The sequence below is a fragment of the Myzus persicae genome, unplaced genomic scaffold, assembly GCF_001856785.1.
Source record: "Myzus persicae strain clone G006 unplaced genomic scaffold, MPER_G0061.0, whole genome shotgun sequence".
In the NCBI taxonomy this organism is placed as follows: Eukaryota; Metazoa; Arthropoda; class Insecta; order Hemiptera; family Aphididae; genus Myzus; species Myzus persicae.
This window is the reverse complement of record NW_019100714.1, coordinates 440827-468826: the sequence shown is the minus strand read 5'-3', so window position 1 is coordinate 468826 and position 28000 is coordinate 440827. Positions and strand designations below refer to the sequence as shown.

The 28000-nt window shown below is 27.3% G+C and overlaps 3 protein-coding genes across 4 annotated transcripts; all 3 read left to right on the top strand.

Moving 5' to 3' along the window:
- The first annotated feature begins 290 nt into the window (after positions 1-290).
- Positions 291-6441, top strand: LOC111042590 (TATA box-binding protein-associated factor RNA polymerase I subunit B). Its single transcript, XM_022327242.1, has 10 exons — positions 291-383; positions 1112-1416; positions 1676-1838; positions 1902-2017; positions 2078-2305; positions 2398-2618; positions 2688-2874; positions 3650-3837; positions 4163-4394; positions 5400-6441. Exons 1-10 carry the CDS (start codon positions 291-293, stop codon positions 5887-5889), a joined length of 2223 nt encoding a protein of 740 aa, XP_022182934.1. The 3' UTR covers positions 5890-6441.
- A 1034-nt stretch (positions 6442-7475) lies between these two features.
- On the top strand, positions 7476-16903 carry LOC111042589 (biorientation of chromosomes in cell division protein 1-like 1). 2 transcript variants are annotated; one of them, XM_022327240.1, is made up of 8 exons: positions 7476-7640; positions 7935-8106; positions 8533-8660; positions 9044-9195; positions 11488-11562; positions 11661-14432; positions 14513-14626; positions 16539-16903. In XM_022327240.1, the coding sequence occupies exons 2-7, from the start codon at positions 7984-7986 to the stop codon at positions 14551-14553; spliced, it is 3291 nt and encodes a 1096-aa protein (XP_022182932.1). In that variant the 5' UTR covers positions 7476-7640; positions 7935-7983; the 3' UTR covers positions 14554-14626; positions 16539-16903. The 2 variants fall into 2 exon arrangements, with proteins under 2 accessions (XP_022182932.1, XP_022182933.1); XM_022327241.1 differs by lacking the exon at positions 7476-7640 and adding an exon at positions 7752-7871.
- A 6174-nt stretch (positions 16904-23077) lies between these two features.
- LOC111042614 lies at positions 23078-27376 on the top strand. The gene is made up of 4 exons (XM_022327285.1): positions 23078-23449; positions 24528-25045; positions 25119-25385; positions 26895-27376. The coding sequence occupies exons 1-4, from the start codon at positions 23209-23211 to the stop codon at positions 27105-27107; spliced, it is 1239 nt and encodes a 412-aa protein (XP_022182977.1). The 5' UTR covers positions 23078-23208; the 3' UTR covers positions 27108-27376.
- The last annotated feature ends 624 nt before the right edge of the window (positions 27377-28000 follow it).

The following is a 28000-nucleotide window of genomic DNA, read 5'->3' as shown; positions in this document are numbered from 1 at the left end:
TGTTATAAGGTCCTTGTATACATAGATAATAAAGAATTCTTTATTATCTATGCTTGTATATTATGACTCATGTTATCAACAAACCCGCTCTTTTAAATATGATAACTCATAATCTACATTATTATTGTACATATTTTGTACAAATATTTTCATTATTTTGTTATTAGTTATTACTTATTAGTCTGAATCGACTGAATCTGAAGTGGTTTCATAGTGAAATACTGAAATGTCGGAAATTGTAGAGCACAGATATTTTGTATAACTATTTATTATAGTTAATACCAGACAAAATGCAAAGAAATGAATGTTTTGTTTGTGGTTGTAACGATTTTACTGTCACTGATGGTGCATTTGTATGTAATGAATGTGGAATACAGTCTCAAGTAAGCTTGTATAATTCGTTAGTTGTTTATCCAAAATAAAATGTAAATAGGATGGTATTCGGACAATTTCCCCCCGACTGTTTTTGGCGTAGTAGGACATTTTCCCCCCGAAAGATGTTTCGATGCGGACATTTTCCCCCCATTTTTTCATAAATATAATAAGACATAAAAAAATTGTTTATAAGTAAAATAGGTTAAACATTTCGTTTTTTTTTTAAATTATATTTTACTGAAGAAAAAATAATTTCTTATTAAATAATAAATAATAAACTTACAAAAAAAATTGGGGGGAAAATCTCCGCATCGAATATATATTGGGGGGAAAATGTCCTACTACGCCAAAAACAGTAGGTGGGAAAATGTCTGGAGGGAAACTGTCCGCCATTCAATAGGATATTGTATTGCAAAAAAGTAATAGTTCATCTAGAGTCATTAATTTTTCAAGTCAAAACCATTTTCTTTGTCAAAATTAATCAAAGTCATTGTTTTCTATTTTTAAAATTTGGTTTATTAAACCTTTAAGGTACTAATATTAGATATACTTGAAAGTGCGATCTATGTGCAATCTATAAGCAATCTATGCTGCTCATAAAAGTATGTTTAATCAAAAATATTGCTTACTAACATACTTTTCAATAAAATATCTTCTTACAAAGACAAATCATAATTTCTTTTTTAAACTGCAATATGTAATTTTGAATTTATCTTTTTTTATTCTAATATTTCAGAGTATTAGAGAAGAACAAATAAACTTTCATGAAGATGTTAATCAGAACTATGAAGATCCAACACATATAGATCATGAAATAACAACTGGATCTCAACTAGAAAAACCTAAGAAACTTTTATCCTGGGAATGTTATAATTTTATACTTTTAGGACTAACTAATGAGTTGATTGAACTTGGAGCTAAACCTAACTTAAAAATTATAGTGTTGCAATTATGGGTTCAATATTTGCAATGCATTGAAGTTGCGTTTACATCAAAGAAATTTAGGAAACTTCCAAAATTAAATACAACAATAATTGATATGTAAGAAAAAATCATTTTAATTTAAATTGCTGTTTCCAATTTATTTCATGAATATTTTTGTAACATAAACAGTTAACTAATATTCAGATAATAACCATTATAATATAAAATGGACCAATATGATTATAAGTGTATTATTAAACAATTGGTTACAAAAAAACAATCTATACTATAATGAATAAGACCAATAAATTATAAGTGGTAATTATCTGATTATCGTGTTAACAATATATAACAAATCCAAAAATCATTTTGTCAGGGACTGTGAAATTTTATATGGAGTTGAAAATGTAAAAAAAAAAATTCTACAAGCAAAAATTGGCTTAGTGCATGGAAATAAAAATAGGAGATGTTCCAATAAAAGAAAATCATTGACATCTAGTATTAGTTCAACTATGACAGGCATTAATAAACGAAATAGAGTAAATAATAAATTAATTATTAAAATATAATATTATGATCTAATTTGAATAATTAAATTACAGTTTAGCCGAAAGATAAAAAAATTAGACCACTCTACAAGAGATTCGAATAATGACTCAGTAGGATTATCAGATGATATAAGTTTATTGCAAAGAAGTAATAAGTCAAGTAAAATCAAGTAAGATATTTATTATTTAAAATATTTGTATACATCTGTTGAACAATTTTTTTATTTCAGAATTAAATTTAAAAAAAAAATAAAAAAATCTCTAACTTCAATGCCATCAAAGACTAAAGATCTTACTACTGAAGAATCGTTGAAACTTCTTCAATCTGGCAGCAAATATTGGGATAGTTTAAAAAAAAAAGAAAAACAGGATGTTTTATCTATAAAAAAACTAATGTCTATATTACAATTAGCTCTTATGGTCAATGATGATGATATTTACCTATCTGACATACTTAGGTAACCCAATTTAAATTATGAAAAGGAAAAACCATTAAATGTATAACAGGCTGTTGACTAAATATTTTAATTATGATTTTTATTTTTTTTAGATGGAGTCACGAAGGACATTTGCATATAAATCGTGTTAACTTATTTTTACCAGGAAATTCAAAGCACGGTATTAAATTTAATCAAATGGTGCCTTGTTCAAGAAGTATGTTAAATTTGGAATTACATGTGCTATTGAAACATGTTTTCAAAACTGATCAACTACCTAGTGTTGATTTAAAAAAATTACTGATTCGTTTTTCTGATGAACTACAACTTCCAAGTGATTATTTCTTCTGTACAAATAAATTTTTATTTATTATTTTTACTGTTATATTTATTTTTTAATTAGATGATCTTACACATTTTGTTTGCAAACTTGTGTCAATATCTCCTCCAAGTACAAAATTATGCAACCAATTTTTACCAGACATTGAAGTTAAAGTAATGGCTTACATACTTTTTGCTGCCAAATATTTATTTTGTCTTGATGGTAACTCAGAAAACTTATCCTCAGAATTTGCTGAAAAAATTAACCAGTATGTTATTTATTTATTTTTAAAACCATAACTCTTTGATTTAAACCATTAATTGTGGTTTTGCAAATTCAATGTTATTATTTTATAATATTAGGCTTTTTGAAATCCCAATTCGCAAAATAAAATGGGCTTTAAATTAATGAAAAAAAAGTAATGTCTTATAACTTGTTAGTTTAAGTAGGGTTTAGATTTGAAAGCAAATGCCTTTTATTTGGATAATAATAGAAAAATAATTTTTATATTAAAATGTATTTCATTTAATTTCTAAGATAATGGGTAAACATTTTTTTTCTTTTTTACCTATAAATGCCTTTTTGCTTTTTTTCTTTTGTAATTTGTATGTGCTTAATTATTAATTGACTTGATCTTTTCCTATACATATCAATGAAACTAATAGATAAAAGCTTCTAAAGATGACACATTGTCAATGTTATGTTAAAAATTAGTCTTAATAGGATTTACTATCGGAGATACCGATAAAGTTAAGGCAATTTAATTTATTGTTTTTTAAAAGTACCTATACTCTACCTATCTTTTTTTGCACAAACTAGTCAAATCTTAATTTTTGAAAAAATGTATAATTGCTTTTTTTGTAAATTAAATGCTTTTTTTGTTGATTATATTGCTTTCAAATCTAAACCCTAGTTATGAGTATTGGTTGTATAATAATAAATTATAAAATACTGTAATATCCAATGTTTAATTACCTAAGATTTTTACATGTACATATTTTATTATTTTTATATTTGTTATATATTTTATTATGTTATTTTAGATCAGATAAAGTTGAAAAAATATTGTTCAGCTGGAATGATTATGTGCAATACATAGAATTTAGAAATTGTATCATATCTAAATATAGCTATTATCTGAATGACAAATTGTATGGAAACCATATACACAACACCCAATTATTTATCAATGATTGGAATATTATGAAGCCAACTTTACCTTTATCAGAAAGTAAAAGTCGTAATTTGTGTTCAATGCGGGTCAGTGATTCTCAAATTGTGCTTCCTAAAGCTCTAGGATTCTGCCAGTGATCTAGAGGCTCCATGGACGCATCCAATTTAAATCAAATTCAATATTATTAGTCGCATATTGTTGTGTTCATCATGATTTATCTTTTTTTTACTTCTAAATAAATATTCCTTTCTTTGAGACTCCAAAAACTTTTTTTAGCAACTTAAAGATTCTGTGAATGAAATTGTTTGAGAACCGCTGACTTAAGTATTGTATCATTTAACATTTAACTTAATATTTTTTTACAATTTGTATTATTGAGTAGGCGACAAAATATGCAAAAGCTTTAGGGACAACACAGAATGTTTACTTAAATCATTGCCAGACTTTGGAAGAAAAGAAAGTTATAGAGAAATCCCTGCCTCAACTAAACCATTGTCATCAACTTTAAAATGGATAGTTGAGTACCATTCAATGGAATTAAGTAATGAAGCAAAAAGAGTAATAGAAAAAAATATAACTCAAACTGATATCTTATATCTAACTGATGAAAAAAGGTATTTAATATGTAATATAGTATCATATAAATTACAGAATATAGTAATATAGTATCATATTAGTTACAGAATTTACAAATTTAATGTGGAATAGATATAAAATTGTTAATTTCTTAATTGTTTAAAAACTTTTTAAAATGATGCTACTTCTGCATTTGTTGTCATCGTCTTACTAGTTAGTTAGTCAAAGCAAAATTGTACCCTCAGCAGTTCATGTTTTGTTTGCGTAAAAACATTATCTGTGATTATGTGTCGGTTTTTATGATAATGACAATTTTTAGAGTGTCTTGCATGTGTTAAATATTTTAAAATACTCATAACTCATTTAAAGACACAATTATCAAAAAATATTGACATACAAGTACAGATAAAGTTCTTAGCATTAGGTATCATAATAGGTTGATACATTCGAACATTAAGACTAACAAAGCTAAATGTGAACTGCCAAACATAAATTGTATATGTAATATGTTATGCCCTTGTAAGACTGTGTTCTTAAGAGTCTAAAATGCTTAAAATGTTTGTTTAAGTAACATTTTATAGTAAAATGTATGAATGCTAGGTTGCATATACAATCACAAAGCATTTAATGTAATGAATCAATAATGAGCTAATAGTTCCTTAAGCATTATTTAGTGGCCCAGATTGTTCCATTAAATTGAAATGAACCAATAAATAAATACATTTTTTATGCAACTCATCATATTATAGCAATTTTAATTCTGTAATTAAAAAACCATTGATCATTTTAAGTCAACTGAGTCTTGAAATGATTAATTGATTAATGTATAATATAGTCCTGTGGTGCCTACCTAACACTCAATGGATGGGCTCATTCTCAATAAATTCCTTTAACTTTGAGTTATTTATTATATTCTTTGACTAATAAAATCATTATTTTATAACCTGATGTGTGGAATTTAATTAATTTTAATCTACATTTCACAATATTTACAAGCATAATAATAATTTTAAGAATTTATTCATTTTTTTTTTTTATTATAGAATCTATGATTTAGCTGACGAGTGTGGTGTACCTATAGAAGTAAACTGCAGAAGTCCGTTACATTATACGAAACAAAAAGGTATAGATTCCGATACCTTAGATACTCCATCATATACTTCTCAATCTAAAGTGTATTTAGTAAATCAAGAAGTGTATAAAAACAAACAGAATAAAACTACAAATAGTTCTTATGTAGAAGAACCAAATACAATATTTTTAGGAACTGGCTCAAATTATTGGCACATCTACATTAATAAAAAATTTTTAAAAAGAGCAGAAATTTCCAAAATAAATACATTATTTGAAAAAAAATTACCATACTCATTTGTATGGCTCATGCGTCAGTGTTGTAGAGTTATAGATTGTCGTATGCCTGATTTATACTTGGAACTTATGGATTTGGAGATACAATTCTCTGAATTTATTCAACCATGCGAAACATCTAAGCAAACAGAATGTGAAGAAATGTTTTCCAACATTACTTTATAAATCAGATGATGAACTAAGAAAAAATTATAAAACAATAATTGTCATTAATTTTTATTTATAACTTCATGTCTTATGATTTTTAAATTATTGGCATGGTAATGTATAATTTGTTTTAATACTTGACTGATATTTTTATAAAAGCACTGTTTTAATTTATAATAAAAAATAATCCATTATTATTTATTTCTGTTACTTTTCCAGTTTGTATAGGTGTTAGTTCTATAACTCTGTTCTCCAGAAGTCGGCCCACTCCTTCGACGAAAACCGGTGGCGACTGGCGGCCGCGCATGTGACTGCCTCCTCGGAGCGCTAGTGGGGACTGTCACGACTGCGCAGTGTGCAATATGTTGTTTGCGTCGCGCCACAACGCCGATCGCCGACCAATCACAGACCAGTGGTCTCCGACCAAAGGGTTCTAATTCTGAACGTTTCGTCAGCTCAGTGTACATGCGTGGAAGTGGGTCAACTTTGAACTTACTGTGGACAGAGTTTTAGCAACTATATAATAACTATGTGTTTTTGATATAATATATCGACTGATTCTTTTATTACTGAACACTTATCACTTGAAAAAGTATACATTTTTTTGAGTAGTAGAGTAGTTTCTGTCTTACAAACGTAGGTGCAATACCTACTTCATGGCAATTTTTACGACCAACCATATCAAATTGTATTCTGTAATTTCTAATATTAGAGGGAATTTACCTTTTATAAAATTTAAAGACAAGAATATCTCGGGGGATTTTATTGATGTTAATTTTTTTAGGTGCCTAAATCATAACTATTTTACAATGTACCTACAGTTTAAAATTAATTGTATGTAGGCAGTTTATACTCTTAAAGTCTACCGAATTGTCTATTTGATATTTTGATGTCAACGACCTCTCTCCAGTTTATCTAGACGTGTGCTATTACTGCTAATGGACAATAGTTGTCAGTTGAAATGGTGGTGACCAAATATTATTGGTCCGTATTGGTAAGCCTATTTAAAAATTGTCTATTTAGTGCAGTATGTGGGGAGTCCGCAATTTATTTAATTCCACATTATATGAAATATTAGTATTTATGAATGGTAAAACAGTTAATCAATTCGCAGGCCTTGCCATGGTCTTAGATCTTATGAGACCTTAAGCTTGCAACTGCTATGTGCTAATCATAGATTTAGTTTAAATCTATTGACCAGGTATTCTGTGTTAATTATTATTGTTATTATTTACACTGGTCTTTCAGTTATAAATATTAAGCAACGGTCAATTATTTAGTTATGTATAGGATTTAAATTTGAAGTAATAGATCTATATTAATACATAATATAATAATTCAAGATTTCTAATGCTTATGTTTATCTGCAATTGTGTTTTAAGCTTGAATTTATTATCTAAAACTACAGAAAAATACAATCTGCATCTATTCTGTATTCCTTATTTCCGTGTTTGTAAATGTAACGCCATAGATATAAAGAATAAATTATTCCATATATCTGTGTATAACGCTTATCTTTTATACACGATGGTTATCTTTCCATGATAATATTATTTCACTACACTACCAGTTATCTTACCAAAATTTGTTCAATATCATAAAATGTTATTGAAATAATAATTATTAAATTTGGTTTGTGTTGTGTACTACTATTTTTTAATATTTTCTATTTACGTTATACAATCATAATATACTTTTAAGTTATAATTTATAGCTTTTAAGAAATGTTTGGAATTAATAGTTGTACGTAGAATGTCCATCAACTTTGCGTACGTATTTTTTTTATTGTCGTGTTGAGAAATATATTATTTTGTTCTAGGAATTAATTTTTGTTAACTGAATATTGTATTCAATTTGTTTTCCCTAAGTTACTATGCTTACATAATGCCATTAAATTGGTTTTTGACTCGAGTTCTTATGTTATTGCAACGTGCTGGACACCTGCAAAAATATAGGAATTTATGTTAACTGTGTAATAACTAATTGAAATAATTCACTAGGTAGTAATATTATCTTATTTTGTATTTGTGTCTTACATTAATATATTTGCTCAATGATTATAGTGTTGATTGAACAGCCATAAAATATTGTTTGAAAGCCTGTAATTCTACGATGGATCAGAAAAACGATACATTAGACGACGAAGATGTTGTGTTTATGCTGCTTGAAACATTAAAGTCTAATGGCACATTTGATGAAATTCGTAGGCATTGTGTTACAGATATTGATGCTAAGGTATAACACATACACAATTTAAATAATGTATAATGTTTGCTTTTAAACTTTTTAGTTATTACCTTACTAGTTACTATACTACTATTATAAATAAGTAATATCACCAATCAATTTTGTAGAAACTGTTTTTCTAATTATTTTTAATCTGACATTTTAAATCAATAATGAAATAATTAACTTGAAATATATTGATATAATTGTAGTTAGAATCATAAAAAACAATTTTAGCAGCATATCATATTTATATAAAATTAAATATTTTATTTACCTTTGTCTATGAAAGATGTAGGTATGTTTTACTAAATGTACAGCTGTTCTAATTTAGTATACATTTAATGCATGTTAATATGGTTTATTAACCAAGTTTTATTTTATACAATGATTTTATGGCATTGATAATTGCCTATTCTTTGTTTGTTCGTACAGCCTACTTACCAAAATTGGAAACAGCGCATAGAATCAAATGTCAACAAATTTTTAAGTAAAGTGAAATTTACACCTGAATTAAATAAAAATTCTGTTCGAGAACGTCTGAGAAAACATTTACTTGATGGGTATGTACCTATTTATTATTTTAAATTGATATTTTTCATTTGCCAGTTGTCATTAAAATTAATTCTGGTTAAATTTAATGTTCAAACTTTTTTTTTTTAAATCGATTAGTGTTCTAAAAATGTTGAAGATGAAGCAAGTTATTCATTTTTTACCTTGTAAATTCTAATAATCAAAGCTATGATGAATACAATCATTCAAATACTCAAATTATTTTTCCAATTTTTAAATGTTAACTTTTAATAAGTAGTACTGATATTACTAAGTTGTTTTTTTTTTATTTATGATGTTATATTAATTTTTATATTGGCTTTTTCTTCATTAATTTATGTTTCTTTAAGAGAATTATTTTTTCTGTACTTAATAAATAAATATGTACTTTTAGACGTGAAAATCAGGATATAGAGGAAGGAGCTGATAGAATACTTACCCAAGTACTAGCTCCTCGTTCATTAAGTATTTTTGAACCTAAAATAGCAGTTGCTGTTGATGAATACTTGGGAATTAAAAATGAAGCACCTCCAATTGAACTAAACGGTATGCCCATAGTTATATTTTATAATTTTTAAATTAAGAGGTCTCTGTCTTACTAACTAATATAACATAGCAAATTTTACGCTCAGCAGATCCCATTTAGCTCTGTTAGTTTAAAAATTAAAGTGAATTTATTAATTTTGAAGCAAGTTATGATTATTTAAAAACAGAAAATTGTTTGTACATTAAAATTAAAATATAAAATAACCCTATGAGGTTCAATAGATAATATTCTTACCTATACATATTATAAGAAATAAATTTACTCTAATTTTTAAGCTGCATAAAATTTGGTAGACTTTTGTAAGACAGATACATTGCATGCGGGTGTATCGTCTACTTAAATATAATTTATAGCTGATTATATAGACATATGAGACAAAGGAAACATTTTCCTTGCTTAGAAAAACTAACCCAGTAGCATGTACAATGTTTTCCTGATATGGTTATAGATTTAGTCATAATGAAATATAAAGACATTATCACAAATGGTGCAGTACCTACCCACAATATAAGGTACTCGTCCAATATGCTATCTACCGTAATTTAGTAAGTTAGGTAGGTTAGTAGGTTTACCTTTATTTTATATTATACCTGTTTATGAGTCGTGTTGTATTACATATTATGTATTATGAGTTTGTCAACTATGCGTCATTTATATCAACACATAATTCAAAATGAAGAGATGTGAGAACATTTTTTAAACATACTCGGTTATTACCAATCTACCAAACATGTACAATTATTAAAAACCCAACAATTTGTGGTGTTGAAAAAAGTTCTAAAATATAGTCAAAAACGTGATTCGGAAGGTAATATTTTGAAAACAATTTATTATCAATGTACATAAAAAGGGTGCCAAACATTTTGCTCCATGCACAAAAACAATAACTTTTTTACGTACATGGATAAAAATGGGAAGTGTAACAATTAATAGTGAAAAAATATATATATAAATAATAATAAATTAAATATAATATAATATATGTATTATTATATAAATAAAATGGTTTAAATTTATGCGATATCGTAGAACTTGTTTGGTATTGGGTATTTCAAATAAAGGTAACATAAGCCGAGGTGTTTACGAAAAGATGAAAATCAACTAAGTCGAGGGTAGATAAAATATTTACGGTAGATATCATACACTAAACCATCAAACGTGTAGTAGATACTAGATAGCATATTGGACGAGTACCCAATCAATGTATACACATCACATCCATATCCAGCCATTGGCTACTTCTGTAACTCTCCACTTTTGATTGGTCGAATTATTTCTCTATATAATTAAAAAAATAATGTCAATTAATAAAAATTGCAGAACTGTGATACACCTAGGTCAAACTGTGGTACATATTTATTGTACAGTGGACAATATTTTTTTCATGTTTTTTAAATGTTCATATAAAAAAATAGTTTCTATTATATAATATATATTCATATATTATAATTGTAGTGGCAACTTGATGTTAACGCTTTATAAAGCATAGCATACTTCTTAATGTTGTTTCCGTTACTACTTACAAATTACTGAATGTATTAAAATAAAAAACTTGATTCCTTATTAACGTTTAACTTTTCCTGTAGCTTATGATTATGTTAAAAGTATTAAGTGAATATCACACCTATAATTTACAATGTATAGTATTATAGTGTATTTATAATCTCTGTCTTACAAATGTACTACTTAGCGAATTTGAATTCAGTGGGACTAATTTTGTGTCATTAGCTTTAATATAGTGAATTGATCTGTTATACAACTTAAAAGTAAAAACATTGTGTGTGTTTATACTTTGAGTCCATAAAATATTTCTATTTTTAAATTGTTATGTTTAGATACTCATAATTTGATTAAAAATTAAAATACTATACAAATCTACAAATTTAGTCTATAGACAATATCTTTACTTTTAAGTTTATAATAGATCAATTTGCTATAATATGGAAGCTAACAACCCAAAATTAGTCCTGCTGAAAGCTTTACTATAAGACAGAGACAGAATATGTGAGTAAGACGACTCCTCTTTAGAGTTATTATTAATCATAATAAATGTAATATCATAATCCTTTTATTTTTATTCCTTAACATTAAGATTTAAAAGGTCTAATTTAAATATCTTAATTTAAATATTTACATAAAAAATCATAAAAAAATGTTTCTTAACAATGTTTTTAAACATTTATTATGTATTATTAAATAAAACACTATCTTTATAACATTGTAGTTAGTATCAATATATTATTAATTTAAAAAAAAAATACAATTATATTAATCTAATGTATTATTTCTAGGATTAAAAGAATCTACAATAAATTTGATAAAATCATCTAATATTGAAATTAGTACTGTTTTCAATCCTAAAATAGGCAAGTTAATTAATAATTATACATTTTCTTTTAGTTCTACTGTCATCAAATTCTTTTTTTATTTATGTAATTTTAATAAAATTTACAACTTCGTTTAGATTTTATCTCAGATGCTGATAACATAACCTATGATACAACACTAAAAGATGAAATAAAAGACTTAAGATCAGACAAAACAGAAAAACCTTCTAGTCTTTGTAAAGAGCCCAAATCATTGAACGGCAATCAAAGTGAAGATGAAAATGATACAGGAGGATCTTTAAAACAAAAAAGTAGCCAACACAAAAATAAAACTTCTACATCTGACAAGTCTAAGTCTTCCTCTAGTAATCATAAAAGTAGTAAAAAAGATAATAGTTGTAAAGAAGTTGTTGAAAAATCTAAAGATGTCATTAATAAGCCTAAAGATATTTTTAATAAGTCTAAAGATGTTAGTAAACCTAAAGATATCGTTGAAAAATCTAAGGATATTGTTAATAAGCTTAAAGATGTTAGTAAGCCTAAAGATATTGTGGATAAGTCTAAAGATATTGTTAATAAACCTAAAGACATTGTTGAAAAATCAAAAGATAATGTTAATAAGCCTAAAGACATTGTTGATAAGTCTAAGGAAAAATCATTTTCGTCGAAGAATTCTAATTCTAAAAGTTCGAGTCATAAAAGTAACCGAACAGATTCGAAAAGAACTAAACGTTCCCTTGAAGAGAAAAAAAAATCATCTAGTCTTTGTAAAGAGCCTAAATTATTGAATGGTAATCGAAGTGATGATGAAAGTAATTCAGGAGGATCTTCAAAACATAAAAGTACTATACACAAAAATAAAAGTTCTTCAACTAACAAGACCAAGTCGTCCTCAAGTAATCATAAAAGTAGTAGAAGAGATAATAATAGTACAGACGTTGTTGATAAGTCTAAAGATAAATCTTTGTCAAAGAATTCTAGTAGTGCTGATATTGCACATAAATCTAAGGACAAATCTTCGTCGAAAATTTCTAATAGAACTGTTGATAAGTCTAAAGATAAATATTCATCAATGAGTTTGAGTAGTACAGACGCTGATAAGTCTAAAGACAAATATTTATCAAAGAAATCTACTAGTTCTGACATTGATAAGTCTAAAAAAAGATCTTTGTCGAAAAATTCTAGTAGTACTGATGTAACTGATAAGTCTAAAAACAAATCTTTGTCAAAGAATTCCAGTAGTACAGGTATAACTGATAAGTCTAAAATCAAATCATCTTCAACAAAAAATTCTAGGTGTACAGATGTTGTTGAAAAGTCTAAAGACAAATCTTTCTCAAAGAATTCTAGTAGCTCAAGTCATAAAAGTAACCTTATTGACACTAAAAGGCTTAAACTTTCTCAAGAGGAAAAAAATAAATCGCCTACAAATAAAGTAAATGATGAAGAAAGGAAACTAGATGATGAACCAGAAGAACCAGAAAAATCCGAATGGAATGATTTTCGAAGTTCTATTATGACAAATGACGAACAAGATGCAGCAAATGTATTGTTATCAATGAGTGCGATTTCTTATGAAAGTTCTCATAGCGAAATTATAACAGAAAATATAATTTTTATAGGAAATTCTTCTCCTATTGCTGAAACTTTACAAACAACTGAAACAGTAAATGAATTAGAAATTAAAGAAAATTCTGATGAAACAAAAAATTTACCCCCTGGTGATAATGATGATATCAAAGAAAACTCTCAATTAAAATCAAATAATTTAGAAACAACACAATCACAAAATGCTGTAAAAAGTTCATCAAATATCAGTCATTTGTTTGAGAAAGTATGTTCTGTTGATATTGAAAGATTACCATGTAATGATATAAAATTGCAATGTAGCTCTGTTAATAATGTTGAAACAACTGAAGAACACCAAAAACCAGCTGAAATAGAGGATAAAAATGAATTAAAAATATTAAATATTGGAATAAATTTGGAAACAAGTGAAAATGAAAACACCAGTGAATATAATTCTAACGATGTTTTAAAAGTACCAAAACTAACTTTAAAACTATTACCAAATCAAATTGATTCCTTAAATAAAACTAAAAGAAAAAAACATCATAAACATAAAGAATCGAAAAAATTGAAACTTTCGAAATCGTCTGATATTCATGATGAAGTATCAACAAATATGTGTGATAAAATAGACCAAAAATCTGACAGTGAAATTGACCAAAAATCTGACAATGAAATTGATCAAAAATCTAACAATGACGTAGACATAATAATAAATGATTCTCCAAGTACCTCGTCCAATCAAATATTCCATGATGAAATAGAAAATAACAGTACAAATATATTGGATGTTGAAGAATCACTTAACACCTTCAAAGGATTTTCTGAAGCGGATGCTATTCCGTGTAAAAACTATAGGCTGTTAAAAAGTGTGATCAAAACCTTACAAGCACAGATTAATCGTAATACAATTGATGATGGTTTCAAAGGCTTTACCAGTGCAGAAACAAAACCATGTAAATATCGAGATAATGTTCATGCAGAGCTTATTAAGTTGAAAGAAAGTGAATCCAGTACAGGCTTTATAGGATTCACCGAAGAAGATACTCGCATGACTATTGGACATAAATATGTTGTAAGACATCTTTCATTTGCCAAAGCAAACGCAAAAACATATGATGATGAACTTATGGATGCATATTTATATAAAAGTGACAATGATAATGATGCAGAGTCAAAAAAGAATTACAGCGAACCAATTGATGATACAAAAAAAGATAGTCCTACTGTGAATAATAATAATCACGATCATGATAATTGGGTTGCTGAACAAGAAATGAAATATAAACTTTTACCTGTAAAAGTTAAGCTTGAAAGACTAATGGAGTTCGGGTGTAATAGTAAGTAATATATCTACCATTAAATATAATTTTTCCTAGTCTTAATTTCCTATTTTCATTTGTACTATATTTTTTTTCAGATGTTAAGCGTGTGTCTGACTCTCCACAGGTGCCCATATAATTAACAGTAGAATATAGCATTTATAACGAGAATCGTGTCTTCAATTATTTCTTCAAAAATATTTTTAAAAAAGGTATGAAATATCTTGACGATAAAATATTTTTACATTTATTTAGTCAATATATAATTTTGTTTTATACTTATCAATAGAAATCAATAGTCATTAACTAAATTTACATTCTCATAATGTTTAGAATTATTAATTTCACTAAACATAAAAACTTAAATTAATATTTAAAGGCGGCTAACAATTATATTACTATAATATTAATTATGTGATCATAAATCAAATCATAAACATTTTAAATTGTCTATATAAATATTTCCAATAATCAGGAGTAATTAAGTATAGGATTTAGTATTTTTCTTCTGAATGCAAAATTGTGGATTATTTGACCTTGGAATAATCTATGGATTACGCAGGACCCCATTTTAACATTCACAGGATTGCCTAGATCATCCCCACTATTTAAAATTGTATATGATTCCTAGATCAATTTGTATATACCGTGTGTCCACAGACACAGTGTACACTTTATCACTCATAACCCTGTGAATCATTTTCAATTCTGTTAGCAAAACATTCAACTAGACTAATGGATCATACATTTCTATGACTTACAATTTTTTTAACTCATTTATTTTGCTCATTATGCAATAGAACTTCATATTCTTTTCACTGTAACCCCTATTTTGAATAACCGTTTTTTTTTCAAGTAATTTTGTTTTATCAATATATTGTATTGTAATCCAAATATTGGCAACATTTTTTGTATTTAGGTATAACTAAAATAAATAAATTTACAAAATTTGATTTTATTTAACTTTACGTTTTTATTTCTTCTAAAATAGTGGTTCTGCACCTTTGTGTAGTGGCGACCTAAGATATTTACCCAATTTTTCATGCAATCTTTTTATAAATAATATTTAATGGAGGAATAAAAAATAACCATTGTGTACTCTTAGTAAGTAATTCAATTTTTACTCATATTACCTATGCTAACAACAGGTCATAATATTAATTAAATTCTATTTAAAAATAAACATTTCTTTTAATAATTTTATATCAACATTTTAAATTCTTGCCGACCCATTTAATTTAACATTATTGGTGACTCAAAATTGGGTCTCGGCCCTATGGTTGAGAACTACTTTTCTAAAACCATGATCACTCAATGATTAATAATACAATTATTTACTTAAATATAAACTTGTTAAAAGTAATTAATTTATTACTTTAATCATAACAAGTTTGATTGTATGGTGTTTAAAAGGAAAGAATACGTACAATTAAAAATAAATAAATAAATTAGTAAATTTATTTATTTGAATTATACTTTGCTCTAATTTTGCCAATTTTGGGTTTGGAATATAAGTTGATTGATCAAAATTACTTGAGAAAAAACATGATCAATCCAAAAATGATACTCCCAATAAGATTTACCAATAAAAAAATGAAGTTGTGTTGTGCATGTGTAAAATACACAAGTTTAAAAATTTATTAGGCATAAAAAATGTTGATTCATTAGTCTCGTTGAATGTCCCTCAAATAGAATTGAAAATTATTTACGGGATGATGAGTGATAAAATGTACCCTGTTTTCGCAGACACACGGTATATATTAGAACTCCTAGTTGAAATAACTAATAATTCAAAAAGGTGTTAAATATCATATTACATATTGGTTCTGTGCCTATATATCATACTTTACCAATTGTAGTTATACCATAAGGTCAATGATTTTACGGAATTCGGTTAATTGATAAATCTTGTGAAACGAAAAAATGAAACTATTAAGACTCATTAATACTCTTTATATTTTTACGATACAACAGTTGTTAAAAAGCCCTTTATGTAGAACTAAAGCAAACACATGACGTATGGAGAGAGCTATAAGCTGTAGAAGTGCATGGTCTCTATCGATTATTGATCAAGTTTAAAATTATTGTGTCAATGTGCATTGTTTTCTTTTTTTTTTTGCCTAGGATCAGAAAGAAGTATATTTGCTTAACAGATATGATCAACAAACGGAACTCTGAACTTATTTAAGATACAAATGTGTTCTTTACCTACAAAAGTAATTGAGTTATGATTAAAAACATAACAACTATAAATCTGATTTTTGCCAAATTAAATAGTAAATTTAATAATTAAATAAAAACAAGATTAAAAATATCCATGCCTTCTCATTCTTTTGTTAACTTATTTACTGCTATTTATTTTCTTAAATTTATTGCACAATTTAATGATCATTGTATGTATAACATTACATAGTAATATATATGTTTAAATGTTGTTAATAAATATAGTGACTTAAATTTTTTTTCATTTGTTGCATTGTTAAAAAAATGTATGTTTATTTATTATAATGTTCAATATTATACTATCTGATTACATCTAATTAAATTAAATTTGAATTAAAGAAATAACAATAATCATTCATCTAATGAGAATTAAAAGTGTTTACTGTTCTCTTTATTCTTTCTTTTTTTTTCTTTTTTATACGTTAATTACATTGTTTGGACGAATAAGTGTGTGAACAATTTTATTTTTCTTAAAATATTTTTAAAAAAAATCCTTCATTGTAAATAACATTAATTATTAGTTAACAATGAACTATTAAATGTAAAAATGCAATAAAGTGACTTCTGCTTAATAAAGTAAATACCAAGTACTTTAAAATAAATATGTACACTGCCTGAATTCAATAATATAGTATTGTTTTGTAATTCAAATGGATTCTCTACGATTATTTTGTAAATTAAATTATTGTTTTGATCATATTGATGTTATAATTTATTATATTAAGTTAAGCTCATTTTCACTAATTTTTTTAAAATATTTATGTACTTACATAGCATGTAATGTAAATTATGTAAATACTTTTGAAATGTCAATTTGTTCGTTTATTTTAGAATAAAATAATGGTTTATATTTGTACATACTATTAAATATGTATTTCCTACCACTAAATGTATACATTTTGTTAAATATGTATTGTTAAAATATAGTGTACATTTTTTTTAAACTTAAGATTTTGTTATTTAAGTTAATTTACAATAATCATATTATTGTTAAACAATATTGTTAAAGAATTAATTTTTTTTCAGCCTAAATTATAAAGTAACAATATCATTTGGCTGTGATGTTTATTATATTTACTGTAGATTTTTTAAGATTTTAGATAATTTATGACCAGATCTCGCAATTAAAACTCCGAGCAAATTTTATGAGGTTAGGGGTTGAATAAAAAATATAATTATATAATTTTTTATTTCAAGTTTTTATTTATTAAAACAAGTCTTCAACTTTATAACTTAATTTTTCCCTATTAAAACCATAAACACTTTAAAAATGTTAAATGATTTAAGGGTGTGACACTTTTGATCAACAACGAGATTTAGAATAAAAATGGTTGAGAAACACTGGGCTTTAGGTAAGTTCATCAATATTTTCAATAAAATCATCAAACAAATATTGTGTCAATCGAAGAAATGAAGTATGTATTATTACAGGATACTCCTTAGGTATGCGAGGAATTAGAAAGAATACGAAGGAGATTCATAAGCCGTATCTACTTAATCATACATTTTATTTTATTTATTTTAATCATAACCTATAAAAACAAAAACTACGAGAAAAAACACTTCAAAGTTAAAGACTCACTGTTATTTATCAAATACTAAAAAAAAAAAAAAAAAGTACTAAGTATTTTATATGCACTATTAAGTTGTATGCACTTACAAATTAAACTTCAATACTAACAAAACATACATTTTATTTTATTACTTTTATTAAATTACTAAAATACTAACTGAAATATTATGTAACCACATGTTGAAACATCACAACAAAAATCTATTGGCATAAATTACATAGCTCATTCAAATTACAGGCCGGGGCGGACCAAGGTTCTATGAAAAATTAGAAATTCTAGCAGGATCAAAATTATAAACAAAAAAAACCTGTAATATTATCGATTATAAATTATAGACACGTACAAGTGAGGTATTACCAAATTTACTAGGCTTGCTCGCCAAAAACTATTCTGGGCCGGAAGGAGCCGGGCTCACAGAACAAAAAACTATTACCGAACCGGACCAGAGTGTAAATTACCAGCCAGTACACACCTCTAGAACACCCACAAATCATATTAAATTACATTATAATCATTAGGTATTTTATTGTTTTATTAGGTTGATACTCATTACATTTTAAAAACTATTATTCTTTAAAAATATATCAACAGTTGTAGGTATAGTAATTATTAGCAGTATAATTCAAAGTATTTTGCGTAATATACTAATATCACAATTTTTGTGTACCTAAAATTACTGGATTTTTGAATTACTATACGTCTGGCCGTAGGTATTGGCTAACTTGCCTGACAATACATATTTATTTTAGGACTCTAAAAATTAGAAAACTTACGTAAATATTATTTATTCTCCAGGCAAAACTCGTGCACTACAGGTGTATTATGTTGTCTATTAATTGTCTAGTGTCAGAGCGGTACATCTCCGCCAAGGGAAATGCAGCTCGCGCTTTTATATCCGATCCAGAAGTTCAATCCGGAAGTATTGAGAATGTCATATTTATGAAAATAGCTTAATAACCAGAATGGAGCGAAATATGCGAGTACATACGGCAATCGTTGTTTGTTTCAGAAATTGTTACCTGAAATGTACACAATTAGGTACTCTGTATGTTTATTTTATCAAACCATACATGTACTTGTTAAAATTTACAATATATTTTGACTCATTTGAGCTGTTACGGGTAGTTTAAATTTTAAATTTTTTTAGTTTTTTTTTTCTATATAAATATCAATAAATTGCAGTAGCGACTAGAGCGGCTCGAGAGTAAGTATTCTAGGGAGACTTAAATTATGTAACATACATTCCATACAACGAACGCGAAAAATCTTTTAATTGAAAAAAATTTAACTTATTTTAATATTAAATTTGTTTCAAAACTAATTCTATTCTGCGATCTTTTTTATCTGCAAACTCTTCAATAACACTGTCCACAAAGGTTGGATCCCTTGCCATATCATCCAGTAGATTTTTTTCAATCGTTAAGGATGATAAACTTGAAAGCCGCTCATTGGTTTTGATATGTTTTATTGTATTCATAGACCGTCCACTACTCACTAAAAGCCGTCGTAGATGGAATAGTTAATACTAACTGACAAAGTTTAGTCACCTGAGGATAAATATCTTTATGCAAATCACCTGTGAATTTCATAGGAAAAATTTAACTTAATATGAAAAAAAAACAATATTTAGTTTGGATGAATTAGTATCACCTACCTTGTGGTTATAAAATCTAAGAGTGAACGAGGAGCCAAATGTTTCCTATCATCCGCATAAATTACAGCCAATTCATTGCGTAAACGATCTGTATCAAAAAGTATTAGAATACTGCTCTAATAACTTAATGAACTTTGACTCAGGAAACTTAGATGGGAGCTTTTAAACATTTTTTATTTACAATCTCTACAAACTCTACTTTTGGAAAATCTCCAAATCGTATGTTAATTTGGTCAATTAATGGATCTATAATTTCACATGCAATTTTATGTAATTCATTTCGTTTTTTGTCTTCCTACTCTAAATTGCTGTTATTAATATTGTTATTTCTAACATAGTTAGATTGCAGAGTTTGACTGATTTTATTGTCTCCACCCCGTGTAACAATAGCGAGTTCAATTGATGTGAATAACAATGAATAAATAATATATTTGGATAAATTTGCCTTATACGAAATTGTACATTTGTACACCACTTTTTTCTTCCGACATAACCATAGGTCTGACATATAATTTTATTTCCAATTTCCCACTTATTAATTTCAGATAAAATTATATCTGCTAATCCAGAGGCTGTTTTATTCTTTGAAAAGTCAAAAAAGCCAACAAATGGTTCTACAATATTTGGTTCCACAACATACCGAAAAATTATGGTCATTTGAGATCGCCACGATACATCATGTCGTCTCATCTGCTTGAAATTTGAATAGATACGTAATCAGCTTTTTATATTTCATTAAAAATTCTAGAATTTAAACCGGGAGTTACGCATTCAATCAAATCATTTTGTTTCACCTTAGATATACTTTTAAATATTGCGGATGAGTGGATGACAATTGACAATAAGTGCTCTTTAAGCAACTGTTCTTCTTGAGCCTGTAGTTCGAGTAATAATTCAAGATAGTTTCCATTATTTAAAGATTCATTATTTTCCCGATGGCCACAAAAAGCAAGTTTTTGTTTGCCCAAAAAACAAACAACATGTATATCATACGCGCTATTAAACGTCTACTTATACCGACCTGTTTGTTATATTTTACAGCAACAGTCGTCGACCTTCTGAAATCGCGTTTTCAATTCGGACTTCACCCAACAGATGCAATTTTTCTTGATTAATTAAGTGTTTTTGGGAAATAGCATGTTTTCTGATTTCCTTAAAAAATTGTTTACTGCAACTGCAGACGACAAACCATTTACACTCCATTCCTTTTCCCTTCCGAATATTACGTTAGCAGAACAAAACATTTTATTTCGTTTATCACAACCAGTGACTAGTGAGCCATAGCAATTTATTATACAAACTGTTTTGAAATTTCCTAATATATTTACCGTCTTGACATGTTAATAATAAATGCGGAGTCGGGCGATTAAGTTAAATTTGATTTTTTGTTCGTATGTTAAACCATTAAAACCGCTGGCTAGTGAAAATTCCATAATATGTTCTTTTTGCATTATTAAAATAAGAAATAATGCTTATAAAAATGTCAAAAATAATAAATACTAGATAGATAAACGAAAGACTAGAAGTCTAGAACCTAACTAAATTATAGTTCAACTTAAATTAGTTGAACTAATAAACGACAGCACGATTGCACGGTCACATGGCAATTATTGTGGTGAACCCAGGTTCAATATTGTGACATTACTGTCTATACTCTATAATACTGGGCCTATTCTCCACGGTCCACTCCGTCCAACCGGCCGCCATGCCATAACATGTTACGATCATTAAAACTGTCGGGCTTCAGTTTCACTGGACCTGCAACCGTCGTAGGAATGACTTCGATAGTATTTCCATCGAGATAACTTCTATAATAGGTTTTCGATTTTGTGACCATCAATTTATAATAATAAACAATGAAAACGATATAATATACTGCCAATACAATTAAATATATTTTTATGTATTACTATTTACAAGTAGCTGGTAGCTGGTTTTGTTTAGGGGAGACGCAGTCTCAAAGTCTCCCCTAGCTGACTACAGGGCATTATTGCTAATAGGTACCTATGCTACGCCGCCGTTTAGCGACTCTTTGATCACCGTGAATATGAAATTGCCTCGTTTATTTTATCATTTTTATATTGATAAATGAGTCGCAAAATGTTGGCTTACCATACTGTCCATACTCATTATATATAGATCATTACCCTAACGAGCCACCCCTGCAATAAAATTGTATTTGTTGGGTCAAAAAACGGGAACAATTAATATAAGGCTTCTGATATATTGTTACAATATGTCAATATCAGTTGAAAATATTAAAAATACATATGCAGTATGCACGATTTTGTTTTAAAACTTTATAAGCATTTAAAGTTCAGATGTTGGTATAATTTATAAAATTGAATATTTACCAATTACCTATTTAGTGGTCAAATATTTTTACAATTTCAACTCTTATAGCTAAGGATCTAACATTTTAAACGAAGTTGCACACAAGTAGTTTAGGTACTTGTTAGTATTTTCTTGGGTGTATGAATCTAGGGTTTCAATAGTTCAATGTGTACCTACCTATAGTATATATTGTATATTTGTATGCCTACTATATAATTTAACCGGCAATTTTATTTTGTTTCTTAAAATTAGTGTGCCCTAGACGTCCACGCCCCCTTCCAATTTTTCTTTAGTTAATTTTACTGTGTAAATGTTTTTAAAACTTAACCAGCTACCTCAAGGAGAAATCCAAATTACCTTTGTACTACACATACAATTTAATGTAATTTTTTTTTTTTGCTTCTTGCAATGCATTTGCCGTCAAGAGCTAGCCTGTGTTCCCCTAACAATTTTTTGTCATTAATTCAACTCTAGTTGATTTTTTTTGTATACATTTTCCAACATTGACTAGCTATTGGTGCTTTTTGGGATAACTCTGATTCGTGTTTCAATAAACTAACTATTAATATTTGTGAGTAATTTTTTGAGCTTTAAATATAGTTTAATTAATAGTATTCAGAATGTACTTAGCACTGTTGATACCACATTTCTGCCAATCTCTAACAAATATAATTATATAACTGATGATGACTTAATATTTATTGTGTCATTGTTGTTAGTAAGCTTGTAAGTTAGCTGACCGCGGATAACTATAATTTGTAAAACCATAATAACTGCACGAAAACCGCCAAAACATTTGTTTAGCTTAAAAACAAAACATGTGGACACACTGTGAGAATTCCGGGCGTTTCCCTTTATCGATTTTTGTTTCTTATCAGTCGAGCAGTACTTAACAGCAACTTTGGTCAAGTACATTTCTGTTTTCCAATTGCTTTTTTAGTTAGGAACATCATACTCCGAGTATGCTTTATAATTTGTGAATAAGTTAAACTGCCATTTTGATAAAAAAATGTCTTATTACCTTATTTTAATGCTCGGGGTTATGAGCACACTTTCGTTGTCCACCACCAATGAAGTGCCAACAATTGCCATTTCTTGTGGCAATACAAAGTTGGAGACCTTGCCCAAATATCAACAATCTATGGGTACTCTTGAGTTTAAAAAATTGCTCTTGTCGCTCTGGGATGAGGATACTAAAGTAGTAATGGTCTTAGAAAATGAACTAAGTCTTGAAGATTTCACAATGAAAGGTAACATAAAATTACAAACACATTTATATAGTACACAACTTAAGAATGCACTTCTGTAAAATGTATCAGACTCCATGTTTAGTTTGTAATTGTTTTTAAAAAATTCTGATCTACAATTTTTGGTCAGTTTGATATTTTAGCTTTTATTTTAGTTGTTTGTTATTATGACAATTACTAATATAAATAAATATAAATTAATACGTACCTACATTTAAAAGCATATAGGTATTTTAATTACAGTAAAATTAACCAAACCTAAATTATTATAATTTGTTTAGTTTTGTGGTCGTGCTTGATTGCTTACTACTTTATTTCAATATCAGATCTATAAATATTATAATTCCAAATACCTGCATCAGTAAATTATTTATTTAAAATATTAAAACAGGTATTGGGTGTGGCATATAGGGATTACTATTACATTAATATGCCCCTTAATGATAAATTATGTGCGCTCTTACCGTAGGCTATACCAAATAATAGTAATGCAATAATCCTTCTAATAGTTAGGTTAGGTTTTTGGAATTTTGGAGGGGCTAAGCCCACCTTATGTCCGTCTATGACTCTTTTTCTTAAATATTGGATATTATTATCTTACACAAAAGGTCTACAATCTACATTATATGGATACAATAATTTGTTTATGATATTTGCTCTTTGGGTCAGTCAGTCAAAATTTGTATTTGCCATAATACCAACATTAAATATATTATGAAAACAATACATTGAATATTAAATTACAAATAGTATAATTAAAAAGGTAAAACCAAGAACTTGCTTATTATTTTTGTTTTTTTTTTTAATAAATATAATTGGTACCTACTTATATATTGATAATATTTTTCTTTGCTGTTATTTTTTTTTCATTTAACTGTACCTACTAAAGTTTATTAATATTTTATCTGAAGTTTTAAAAATAGTTTAATGAGATTCCAAATTATTATTGTATACATTAAAATGTTTAATTGAATCACTATTGATACTAAAAACAACTTTTAGCAAAAGTCAGCCATAAAAACCATAGATTATGAAATAATAAATGAGTAATAATTAGTAACCTATTTTGTTTGTGTTATAGGTACTGATGGACACAGCTTGTTCAAATTATTTGAAAATTCTGAAGACCGTCGCTTTTTCCCATCAATTGATCAACCAGAAAAAGCTCTTGAAATGTTATCAAAGAATGGTTTTGCCGTAAAAGTTTATAATGCCAATACATTTCAAAATAGTTCAGAGAAAATTATAGCTTTAGCTGATTTTACTGAAAATATCCATGATAGTAATGATGATAGTAGACAAACAACATTGCTAAAGCATAATAATGAAGTTTCAAAAATATTTACTGCTCTTTGCACACAGTACACCAATGTAGTATTAGTGTTTTCTGGTAAAATGAACCCATGGATTGAAAAAAGTGAGGCATCAAATGAGCACCATTTAGTAACCAGACACTTGATGGCTGTTGATGGTAAATCTGAAACATTCAAGATTGTTGACTCCAAAGGAAAATCTCTTATATATTCAGCTAGTTATCCAACTGTATCTGTTAATAATGGGCCTGATACTCCACTTGAACCATCAAATACTAATACTAATGTATGGATATTTGTCTAAATTTATTAAATTTAAAAATGTAGTTTATAATATTATTCTATGATTTTTTATGTAGGTATACCTTGATGATTCACGTGAATCATTGCTTAAAGTTGGAACAACATTTTTAGTTAATGCCACTAAAGTTACATTACGTTTTCGTTTTGAAAGAATAACATTCACATGGGAATTGAAATCAATTGAGTATGAACGTGATAACAGTATTGTTCTACTTACACCCAAGCAGCCAATCGGGGCTCAAAAAGGACTTTCTTACTTTTCACCAGGACCTGTTATCTTCTCTAATGATTCTATTGTATTGAAGTTTAATGACAAATTCCAGGTTAGTCATATTTTTAATTAATATTGTTTAACATTCTTAAATAGCTATTGGGTATGATGAATAATGTCTACTGCTTAAGATGTTGTAATGTGTTTTGGTTGATCACTTTTTCATACACATAAAAATTGATATGTGTTTAAGCTAGTTTTGTAAAACGTGTTAGAGCAAATTGTATACAATATGTTTAAAACTCCCATGAATGTAGAGTAAGTGGTGGGAAATGTGAGTTTATAAACATAAATTTGCAACATAGAGAATTTTCTTCACAAAAATAAAGATACCTATTTTGTAAAAGTGATTAATCTCACAAGCATTAAAATTATCCAATGCTAGTTGGTCACTCTTGTGTCACACCTTATTAAAAATGTTTGCCCAAACATATTATGATTGTTTATCTAAATGCGTTATAAATATAGTTTAACATTGACAATTTATAGTGTGATTCTCCAAGAATGCTCACCTCTTATCCCCTTTTATTCTTTATTGTGTTTATTCAAACTCTTATTTATGATATTTATATTTACACATATAAATCATATTTTCAAATATTTAGATTTTTTACATAGTTTAAGAAGAATCCTGTGGCAATAGACATCTTTTATTTTTATCACACAACAACCTTTTTTTTTCTATAAATTGTTTCTCAAATATTTTTTTTTGAAAATGTTGACAATCTAAATCAAAATTTTAACTAGTAGATCCTGCGTTATTAAGCTTTATGTACTAAAGATAATAGTCCTTAATAATAGTTTAAAATCAAATAAAATATGTATAATATTTATTATTTAGTCTAATCTGTCATATTAGAGTAATCTCATGCGGCAGTCTTTTGCGCAAAGTATCAACAATGGATGTATTCTCCATGATCATCTCTCTATTATACTATCAACCCCCTTGCTTGCGTTTACCTGAGATTAATATAGTAAAGCAATTTTTCGGCTGTGGCCAATCAGAAACATCCTTTTTAATTGAGTAATATGGTCCCCAGTCCGACCGAACTGGACAAAAACCATTGCTACCTGACTTTACTCTTATATAAGTCAGGATGTATGTGGTGTTATTACACAATTTTTTCTAAACTTATATTAATCATATTCATTAACCTATTATTATAAACTATTATTTTTAATACATAAAACTTAATTACTCAAATCTTCCATCTACATGATCAAATTTTGGATTGAGGTACATCAAACATTTCAAAATAATTATCTGCTTAACAAATAACATTTCATAAGGGCGATTTCCATTTACAAAAGGAGAAGTTTGTATTGTAAGGGGACATGTATATTAAATAACATTTAAAATCAAGTGTGTACCCATTTTAAAATATGGTCGTAAGTACACAATATACTAAAAAAAAATAATGCATATGATTGTAAAATTAAAGTTTTGATAAACTTTCTAGATTTTTTTAAATATTCAACCAGTGTCTATTTTTATCATCAGGAATAATGTTTTTTTTCAAATTAAAATACCTATATACTAAAAATATGTTTTTATTCCTAGGTTCAACCATGGTTGACGTCAGAAAGCCCAAAATTCAGTGACCCTCAAGAACAAAACTCTTTCTTTACACCACCTATATTGGCTGGTTTATTTGTTACTGCCATTATGTTGTTTATTGTTACATGGGGTATCACAATGATAATGGACATTAAAACTATGGATAGATTTGATGATCCAAAAGGTAAAACCATTACCATCAATGTTGCTGAATAAATTTACATTCCATCTATGTTCTTAAGTAAATATTTTTTTTGTTAAAACTTGTGTTGAAATTATTTTTATTTCCTTAAATTTAAATATTATTTTAGTTAATATTTAGGCGTATGATTAACTCATTTTTTGTTTATAGTGAAATAGATAACTTGTATAATATTATTATGATGATGTTGTATCTTTTCATTTAATGTGTTGTTCATTATCCTTCTCATGTAGTTAACTAAATTCAATTTTTTTGGAAATAAAATTATTGCCTCGCCGCCAAATAGTCGAAATGTCATCTATTCTGTGGTTTCACAATTATTGTCTTAACATGATTTAACTATTTGCAGTAATAACAAACTAAATTAAAATAATTGCCCCGATTGGAGTAATTGTGCCTGAAATATTATTAGTAATTATGGCCGAAACATTAATAATTATATTTTCTAAGAACAGGCTCGTGTTAATTATATATTAAACGTTTTATGACTTAATCATATCAACTTATAGCAGTTAACCCTGATAGCCCAAAAACGTGCTACCCACTGAAGAAATGTATTGTTAAACATTTAACACTGTTAGTATGAGAATTGGTAAAAATGATTTGTACTTTGTAGTTAACAAAACTTTCACATTCTATTACTTAAATAAATTTCGAATTTTATGCCCTCTAAAACACACGGTATGCCATAATATTGCTCTATAATAAAACATCTCAATACCAATTACCAATACTTGGTACCGGTCACCAAAGTATCGTACGTCTTGCCATTCAAATAATGTTTAAAATAATATTATTTTATCATCCAGCATTTTCAATTTGATCTACATAGTCTTTGACGACCAACCTCGGTAAGTAACATTTATCTTAAATCTTAATCAATAAGGTTATGTACAAAGTACCGTTA